The sequence below is a fragment of the Vigna umbellata genome, chromosome 4 (genome assembly GCF_029865625.1).
Source record: "Vigna umbellata cultivar VRB3 chromosome 4, Vumbellata_1.0, whole genome shotgun sequence".
Taxonomy (NCBI): domain Eukaryota; kingdom Viridiplantae; phylum Streptophyta; class Magnoliopsida; order Fabales; family Fabaceae; genus Vigna; species Vigna umbellata.
The window spans coordinates 25019218-25029987 of NC_142168.1; the positions used below are offsets into that span (position 1 = coordinate 25019218).

The 10770-nt window shown below is 34.3% G+C and overlaps 1 protein-coding gene across 1 annotated transcript; it reads right to left on the minus strand.

Moving 5' to 3' along the window:
- Positions 1-1389: 1389 nt before the first annotated feature.
- LOC148199670 (receptor-like protein EIX1) lies at positions 1390-9916 on the minus strand. Its single transcript, XM_088111324.1, has 2 exons — positions 7285-9916; positions 1390-2310 (listed from the first exon to the last, which is right to left on the minus strand). The coding sequence occupies exons 1-2, from the start codon at positions 9882-9884 to the stop codon at positions 1512-1514; spliced, it is 3399 nt and encodes a 1132-aa protein (XP_087967450.1). The 5' UTR covers positions 9885-9916; the 3' UTR covers positions 1390-1511.
- Between the last annotated feature and the right edge of the window lie 854 nt (positions 9917-10770).

Consider the following 10770-nt stretch of genomic DNA (forward strand, 5'->3'; position numbering starts at 1 on the left):
GTGCATCCCGATTGTCGGAATGCTAGTAAATCTTTTCATGAATGGAGTGATTATGATTTTAAAGTAAATCCTGATGAAACTATAGTATTACTTCACATCAAAGTATTACTTCCACCCTATAAGTACAACAATTCATAGTACCACATAAGAATTTGCATAGTTTACTCTACCACAATATTTATAACAAAAGTTCATAGTTGAAGTTCTAACAACAATTTTTTTTTAAGATTGAGACTATAAGACAAATATCTCCAACCAAATACCTCTAACTTACAATTCCAACAATTAAAGTAAAGAACTACGTGTTACAAACACAAAACAACAAAAACAAAGTGACATTCAAATTTCTCTAAAAAATGCGAAAATAATTTCTGTGACTATAGACCTTTAATTCTCAAGCACAACAGTCAAAATACAAAATCAGGTTTCATGGAATATATTTCAAAATTTCAACTCGATCCAAGGATTAAATAATTAGAAATAGAGATTTTACAGAAACAACTCAAAAAACATAATAATATTATGTTCAACTCCCTAAAACTGTGAAATTGACTTCTCTAATCACAAACCTCTAATGAAAGATCCTAATGGTTGAAGAAATATGTGTTACAAACCATGTGAAAAAGTTTCAAGTCAATCCCATGGTTAATAAAGTAGAAATGAGGGTTTTAGTGAGACAATTTCAAATAAACATAAACAAAATGACTTTGAGGTTTCTCTCAAAATTGTGAAAGTTATTTTGCTAACCACATACCTCTAATTATCAATCATAACGGTCAAATTGAAAAAATATGTGTTATGGATCAATCATAACGGTCAAATTGAAAAAATATGTGTTATGGACTATGTGTAAAAATTATAGATCCATCAAATGGTTAAAATTAAAAGAAAAAAATAGGATTTTATCGCATATTCTAATATTTAAGATCTCATTCCATTAACTCATGAGGATTACTCAAAATAGGTTTTACCATCATAGCTTTTATCAATATAACTAATAACTTCAAATAATTAAAATATAAATAAATAAAATCAAAGTATATAACAAGAAATTTACACTACAATAATTCACATAATATAATACTGACTAACGAAAAAAGATAGAAAAAGATATATAAAAGCATACATATATCAAATATATCATAACATACTGAATAAACCTAAACACATGCTAGACAATATTTCTAACTTCTCTTGCCTTAAAATAGTTTTACCAAGTTAAAACTTCAAAATTATCCCCAGCTTCTAGTATTTTCCACCAGAGTAGTTTAATTTAAATCCATATTGTTTGACGTTTATCTTACTTATGTCATAAAATTAACTACAATATATCTATTATAAATTTAATGTACGTGATTCTTTTACTTGAATCCATTATCAGAATTTACATAACCTCTCAAATCTTAAAAATCAAACAAAAGACAAAAATGAACTAGAAATAAAAGCAACAAAGTTGGTTGTCTGATGACAACTTTATTTTTCAGGAACATTATACAATGATATTGCATGCATCAGAAAATATACTGAAGTTTGAACCACACATTGTCAAGAAAATGAAAATAGGTATGACGCCATGATCTTGAAATGAACAAAGGACCCATCACTATCCAAAATCCCATGACAAAACCAATTGTCATACTGATAAAAAACAAATTCACCCCATGCCTATCACTCCCTTCATAGCTATGAATTTTGTCATTGGAGCTGCAATTGACGGGTAGTGGTGGACCACAGAGATTGTTGCCAATAAATTTGGAGGCATCAAAGGTTTGTAACTGAGTTCCTGTTGGAATTTTTCCATTCAAATGATTATTAGACAAGTCTACATTGCTTAGAAAGTTCAAATTTGTAATGGTTGGAGGGATTTCACCAGAAAGTTTATTCCTTGAGAAATCAATGGATAACAATGATCCCATCTTACCAATGTTTTGTGGAATGTGACCAATAAGTTGGTTGTGAGATAAGTTCAAAAATAACAAACCATTTAGATATGTGATCTCTCTCGGTATTTCTCCTACTAATTTGTTATTTGACAAATCAATGCTTGTTACCAACCCGAGAATTTTTCCGTACTCATCTCCTCTTCCTTTCAACCAAAGAAGAACGCTGACTATATTAAATTGTGAATAATTGATAATAGACGAATAGATAAAAGGAGTTGTACTTCTGTTCATCTGTGTCATGGCCTTCAAGCTGTTAAAACAAGTAGGTATGTTTCCAGTCAAATTATTTTGTGCAAGGTCTAACACTTGAAGAAGACTCATATCACAAATCTTATTAGGAATATGACCAGAAAATCTATTTGACCGCCACTACAAAAAAGTAGGGCATTACCGAAGGCCAGAAGCCCTCGGAAAATGCCAAAAGCCGTCGATAATGGGTGTTTACCGAAGGCCTATCGACGGCCAAAAATCCTTCGGTAAATCCCCTGTCGCTAACCATTACCGAGGGCTTTTGCCCTTCGGTAATTACCGAAGGCTTTAAGCCTTCGGTAATTACCGAAGGGCAAAAGCCCTCGGTAAATACCGAAGGGCAAAAGCCTTCGGTAATTACCGAAGGGCGAAAGCCCTCGGTAAGTTCCGAAGGGCAGGAGCCCTCGGTAATGAGCATACGATGGTATTTACCGAAGGGCGAAAGCCTTCGGTAATGGCCATACGAGGGCATTTACCGAAGGGCAAAAGCCTTCGGTAAAATGCAGGACAGGTTTCAGCAAAATGGTTTTTCTTGTGCAACCCAGACCTGTATAACAAATTTCAATTACAAACAGACCTGCATAACAGTTTTCAAACACATACAAACATGCATAATGTGCATCTCAAAGATCCAATCAATGATCAATATCCAATGCACATCAAATAATCTACAAGACATCCATCAATGTATAAATAATGTATGGGGTAGTTCAAATATAAAACAATGTAAGACAAGGATGTTGTAACATCCAAAGTTTGTAACTACATCTAACATTGAAATGATATCAACTGAAAATATTCTAATATCCAAATGTTTGTCTAACAAGTAATAACAAAATGAAACCTAATAATGTACATAACTATCATCAGAATGATTTTCATCATCCTGCTCCTCTATTGATGGCTGGACTGGTGTGGGTTGGACTGATGAGGGTTGGACTGAAGTGTTTTTGTAGTGTGACTTTCTCATTACCATTGATTTACCATCCTAAACTTGTTAGGACAGTTTGTTTCAAGTTTCGTAGGCTAGTTTAGTGCAGGCATCAAAATTTGACCATTGTAGTGCATTTGTAGTAGCCTTTTTGAGGTTTTACTGGTCATTTCAAGATACTGTAATAGGAATCAGTTCTTCAGTCCATTCTTAGTCATTTCTAGGAGGTAACAACTTGTGTAGAGACTTTTAGGCCTGTTTAACAGATTGCTCATCATCATTCTTACCAAATTTACCATGGTGTAGTGTAATTTTAGGTCACTAAATAGTCAAATCTTCTATTTCTTTGTGTTTTCGAATTGTCCACTCATTTCTATCTTTCTTTTATGTTTTAAAACTTGTGTACATAGTTCTTTTACTGTTTTGGTTACTACTTTAATACAGTTTGCATTATGACCACTTTTAGTGTATTCTACTAACTAGTTTTAGGTTCTAGGGTGTCATATTTTGAGTTCTAAGTTGTTTTTGTAGTGTGACTTTGTAATTAGCATTGATTTACCATCTTAAACTTGTTAGGACAGTTTGTGTGAAGTTTCTTAGGCTAGTATAGTGCAGAATAAACAATTCAAACAAGTTCAGCAAGGTGAAAAGGTACAATGAAATTCTGAAACAGTCAAATGGAAAGGATTTTGAGCAACCAAAGTATGCAGATTGCATTACATTGCTTATTATGGTTGGCTACACCTTAAGCAACCTTCAACAACACTATAAAATGTTGTACAAAGGTTCAGAATCAGAGGACAATAACTGAAACAAATTTAACAATATGAAACCAGAATACAATTCAATTGTATTCACTTTCTTTGTCTTTTATATCCTTCACAGATCAAACATGATACAAAAAGGCCTCTATAATGTGCAGTCCAGTTTTATAAACATTTTCCAACTACAGTGGTGTTAGAATTATTGTTAGAATGATTAGTGTGAGTTGTGTGTGTGCTGTCAGTATGGGCTGTGTGTGTGAGTTGTGTTCCAGCCAAACTGAGTTGGAAAGGAAATGGGTAGTTACTTTATTTCCCTTATAAATGTAATGCTAATGTAAGAGGAGAAGCAAGCCTTCTCATTCAATAATATGTGTTCATGATTTCTGTGTTCATTCAATAGGTGGCATCTTAGGAAGTGGAGAAGGAGCACAAATTGTCAATTCATGGTGCAGCTTAATTAGGAACAAAAAACCACTTCAAGATTCCAGGAACAGATTCAAATTGGATGGGCTCTAGTATTCAATTTGTTTTTGTTTAGTTACTCTCATCAATAGGAATACTTTTGTGTACTGTTGTATGTGTCTCTGTTCTTGGGGACTAAAATAATGGCAATTCATGTACTTTTCCATCTTAGATAACATGAATTTGGATAAAATAAATGTATCATCTACTTTCTCCTTTATTGGTATCTCATATCTGATCTAAACAATTTCTCTGTTATCTCTTTTTTATTTTGGTAAATTACCAAGACAAATGAAACAGGCGACATTAGAATGGAAAAGTAGAAACTCTACTCTTCTTTTGTTGATAAAAGTAATTTGTATTACTAAACAAGGCATAATAGGAGGCTTATGTTCCATAATAGAACTCTTTTTTCTTTACTGACTTCTTTAATCTATATAGTTTATAACTATATCATGATTTTATACATAAATTAGGTATGTCTTATGATTTGGATTATGTAAACGTATATGGTCTTACTCAATTCATAGGGGCTGTCCAGCAACCAAGATTGTCAAAATTGACAACTCCTATAGTCAATTTTTGGGTTCTAGGTTCTAAGTCTAAATACTCTTACATATTTGACAATCAAATTCAAACAATACAAAACAAAGTTTCACAAAACTCAATGTATACAACATCGTAACCTCCATTCAACATAACTTAACATATCACATATAATCATGCAATTTCAGTTTAGGTGAGCATACCTTGGCCTTTGTTATCCTTTCCTGATCAAGTCTTCTTTCTACACTGTCTTCCTCCCCTTCTGCCCCCAAATCCTTTAAAAACTGACCTAAGACATCAAATAGAAGTGTACTTAAGGTTATCATACTGCACCAGAATTCAACAAACCAAATTCTTTGATATTTGACAACTCAATATCCAAAGAAGTTAATCAAACAGTAGCATCAATTAATCTCTGCCAAAGCAATGAAACCAGACAAGTTGTTATCACTTCTCTTCCTCTGGTTGCATACATTTTTACTTATGAATACATATGTCTAGTTTCACTAAATCCAAATAAGAAAACAAAGTCCTTGACTGTGACAAGTTACAGTGTCTAGTGTTTAACTTAGATGTATATATAATGATATTTTGTAATTGAATTATCCTTACACTAACACAAAAAATTGTCTTTTACATCAAATGATCAAATTGGTACTATATATCTAACAATGGAATTCACACGGTACTCTTCTCTTAGAAATCAATCTCAACATTATAGCACCATAAAGAACATACAATTATTTTCATAACCAATTCACAAAAACACATACATATGAACTTAACTCAAATCAATAACCAATCCGAACATGTAAAGTTACTTCCACCATGAGGCATGGCGTTAAAATTTCATGATGACTTCACGAGCTTTGGAATCAGGCAGCAAAAGGTTATGAGTTAGAGCACTGAGTTTGGGAATTAAAATACCCCACACTGTTTAGACACTACTCCAGAAATCCAAAATTGGTCAGTGTCTCAGTACTACACCCACGGTAAACATTTACTGGTCCCCAACATAGCCCTTTGTTTTTTTTTATGCAGAAAAACCCATTAATGTTTAAATTTATTATGTTTTTTATGCAGAAACAACCATTAATATAGACAGTAACTGTTGTAAAAGATGAGATGTATCAAATGAGATAAAACATTCAAAGAAAGAAAGAAATTAATCCGAAAGATAATCACATACCATTCCAGGCAAGGTTTCAGTGTGAAATGAAATTTGTTTCATAGCATTACTTGAAATTAATTAGTGTTTGACAAAATGACTGAACAAAAGGAAACTGACATGGTTTGTTTGGTTTTTGTGATGAATGAAAACAGTGTGAAAGAATGGGAGCAGTGGAGAAGAAGCTTCAGGAAATGGAGATAGAATACGTGCGTGGAACGGTGATATCCTTCCCGTCATTCCCTTACCAAGTGACATGGTTAGGTCATGCTCTATAACGAACCTTCACATGCTTCAACAGAGACAAACACACCAAATTGTGAAACAGGACTCAGCTTTAATGTTATCTTGAGTATTAAAATTAGTTATGCTTATTGAAATTGGCTTTTTAGGTGTACCAGTAGCTTTTTACTCTGATCCAGTATTTGTTATCAGTTTTCATAATCAACATACATTAGCAATCAAAATGACTACTTTGAACAATATTTTCTATAAAAATTCGTATTGCACACACTAATTCTGAGCATACATTGAACAAAGTCAGAACACATTCTTCTTAGCTTTTATAGTTCATCAATGAAAATGACAACTTACCTCGACAGTAGCCCCTTCAATAGCCTCTGAAGCGGTAGTGGAAGACCTTCTCACAGAGCGACACTCCCCTGGTTGCGCCGCCTCGTCTACGCCGCCTCCTCCAATATCTTCCCTCCACAATGGTAGCCTTCAACTGAACCACCCACCACCTTCCTCAGCTCAGAACACTGCAAAACGCTACAAGAAGAAAGGTTCCACCACTGACGCCTTCTCGAAAACAGTAACAGGGAAAGAAAATGAGATGGGAGAATGGGAGACTTCACCTATAATGGAGGACTGGGGAAGAATCGTATCCCAATGATGGTTAGGGTGGGAATCAGTCTGCACACGCGACACACTCAGTTCGTCGAGGGAGGAAGGGCACACAATCTCAATATTGGGGAAGAAGGGGTTTTCGCGAAATGAGGGGAGGGAAATATTTCACTTTCTAATTTCATATACATCATTCACTTACCGACGGTCATTTACCTTCGGTAATCACTCCTGTGCATTACAGACGGCCATTACCCTTTGGAAAAGTGATACTACACAAGCCTTCGGAAAAGCCTTCGGTAAAATACATTTACCGAAGGCCACAAGGCCTTCGGTAATTACCCCTCGGAAATAATTATTTTTCCAGTAGTGCGCAGGATAAGAACCTTCATATCTAAAAATCTTTCTCCAACCCAACTTGGAATTGTTCCTGAAAAATCATTTTCTCCAAGATCCAACAAAATCAACATATTATTCTTTTTCAAAATTGTAGGAAATGTTCCCGAAAGCAAGTTTTTACGGATGCGTAAAGAAGTGAGCTCTGTCAATGAACCGATGGATTGGGGAATTTCCCCAACAAAATTATTGCTTTGTAAATTGACATCCACTAGATGTGGCCAGATGCCCCAACAATCATGTATTTCTCCTGACAAGTTATTTGATGCAAGATTGAGAACTTCTAAATTCATTGGCTTCTTATGATTTTTGCATAAAATATCATCGACATGTTTGGAAAATGAATTGCTTGAAAGGTCCAAAAAAACCACTCGATTTGAAAGTGAGGGCAATTTTCCATGTAAGTTATTAGCCCTTAGATCAACATTGAGGATAGATATTGGATTATTTAATGTAGTCCCAAGCTCACCATGGATATGATTATGAGAGAGATTTAGAAAAGAAGCCTGAGAAAATGTTTTCCAAAACCAATAGGGTATAGAATCTAAAATCCCCGTGTTAGACATCGCTAAATACTCAAGTTTGTCTTGTGACTGTATCCATGAAGGAAAGTTGGGACCTAATTTCCAAGAACTTATATCCAAATAAATAAGTTGAAAAGTAGGATGCCAATTGGGACTCACTTTTAAAGTCAAATGGTTTCCTGCTGCAGAAAAATGACTCAAGCTCACAAGATTTGCGAGATGATGTTCGATGACAACTCCTTCAAAACAATTATATTCAATATCAAGAAATGATAATTTAGAAAGTGATCCAAGAATCTCAAATGGATTTCCACTAAATTGATTATTGGACATATAAAGATATCTCAAAGATGAAAGTTTTCCAAGTGATACTGGAAGTTCTCCACCAATTTTGTTTTCAGAGAAATCTAGTGTGACAATATTTTTATAAACCCCAAATTGATTTGTCAAATTGCCTGAAATTTGAGAACTTTGAATTGCAAGTGTTGTGAGTCCATGGGAAATACAAGGAGCAAGAATATCTAAAATGTCATTAATATGTTGGTTGAGTTTCAGATATTTGAAACGAATCTCCCTTAAGTTGCAGAGATATCCAAAAGAAGTTGGAATTGGACCTTCAAATTTATTGTTTGACATATCAAGTGTAACCATAGAAGTCAAATTCCCTAAGGCATCAGGAATAATCCCTTGTAAGTTGTTATATGATAGGTCCAAAAACTTGAGATGAGAAAGAACACCAAAAAGCCAATGAGGTATAGAAGATGATAATGAATTCATATGCAAATCAAGATTTTCAAGAAGTGTGAGGTTTCTAAGACCATCGGGAATTGGACCTTCAAAGTAGTTATTATATAAAAAAAGAGAAACAAGTTTTCTCAGTCCAAATACCCACTTTGGAATAAAAGAAATTGTAGAAGGATAAGAAATTTGGGAAAGATCAAGAGTGAGGAGAGACGAAAAGTTAACAAAGGATGGTTGATTATACCGAGGGAGTGTACATTCTGACAAATGTAAGTGCATCAGAGAAGAAAGAGCTTGGTTGGTGTGAATCAAGTGAAATGATTGGGATAGATTTGCACCTCCCAAATTAAGATATTCAAGTTTTGAAAGACTTGACAACCAGTCAACATTTCCAACAAACAATTTTTTGTCAGAATAATAATCACTTCGAAGATCAAGGTAAAACAAATTGGAGAGATTTCCAATTTGAGAGGAAATAGTTCCATTGGCAGCATAACTTAGGTCTAGATATGCTAACCTGGAAAGATTACCAATCTGGGGAGGAATGTTGCCCATAAAATCAGAATATGAGAGGTCCAAGTGAATTAAGTTGGTCATTGAGCCAAGAAAAGAAGGAATTGACATGCCTTCTACTATTGACTGAATGTTGCTCAAGCCAAGATAACAAAGCTTAGAAAGACTTGACAGCCAATCAACATTTTCATAATAATATCCTCTGAGTTCGAGGTGGAGCAAGTTGGAGAGATTCCCTATCTGGGAAGGAATTGTTCCGTTGGCAGCAAAACTTAAATCAAGATAGAGCAAATTTGAGAGATTTCCAATCTGAGGAGGAATGTTCCCCATGAATCCAGCTTCAGAAAGGTTGAGGTGAGTTAAGGAAGTCATTGTTGCAATGAATGAAGGAATTGGCTTCCAATCAAATAGATTGCCGCTGAAATCCAAGTAATTCAAATGCTTCAAATCAACCACACAAGGATTTATCTCTCCACTTAATGCTTGTCTACTATACTCTTCCCTTTCTTCTTCATAAACATCATGACCTAGGATTTCATCGTAAAGAGGAAGTGGAGTATTGAGGTGAAGCTCTGTAACATGAGATGTGATGTTGTTGCAGAGAACTCCATACCAATGGCAACAATTGGGATTGAGAGAAGCATTCCAAGAAGAAAGTCTATTTGAAGGATCAATGAGATTATGCTTCAACTTCAACAGTGTCTCTCTCTCACTTCCAACACACACTGTCCCTCTGCACACACCAAAGCTTGACATAAAAAGCAAATAAAGAAAGAGAAGGATAAGAAAGGAGGAATTCATTTTTACAAAAGCTAATATAAAGAAGAAAGTGTTTTTTCATTAGAAAGAAGCACTTATAGCTTATGCATACTGAATACCCTTTATATACACAAAAAGCATCTGTCTATCTATTTTAATTTCCATGATAAATTTATAAAATCAAATTCAGCTGTCAAAATCACTTTCATATTTTATCTTCTTTTTCAGACCTTACAAAACATCAACATCAACTTTATATATATGTATGTATATCTTTAAGCGTGTGTTGGTTTGGAGTGAATGTACTGTGCACGCGAATAAGCGACAATGTGTACGCGAATAAGTGATGATAGATTTTAAAAAACCGCGTTGTTTCTTTGCGTGGATTTGATTTGCTCATATGGAAATCCAATGATTTGCGGGATTACAGTAGCCATTTCGCTAATATATGAGGATTTGCGATGATTTATCATAGAAAGACTGAATTGCCCTGTATGAGAAATTATAATTCTCATTCCGTGCTTTCATACATGAACCAATATCTGTGCATGATAGGTTGAGGATACCAATATCATATGATGATGATTTGCTGGGAGAGAATCCAGTCAATGATGCAACCTGAATTTAGAAGTAGAGTGGCCTTCATCACTTGACCAGTTTTACTGAGACTTAGAAGACAAAGTGTTTTGCTGAGACGAAGAAGACAAAGTGGTTACAAGACTATACATTCATTTCCAAAGCAATATGTGTAACCGGTTACGCAAAGGCCTAACCGGTCACAGGGAGGTCATTTCCTTTTCCAAACTAACACCTCTTTATTTTATTTTTTAGTTTTTTTATAATTATTTTAATATTATAATTTAAAAAGATCTACATCTTAATAAAATTAAGTATATTATATTTTCTAATTTATTAAAAATAAGTTGAG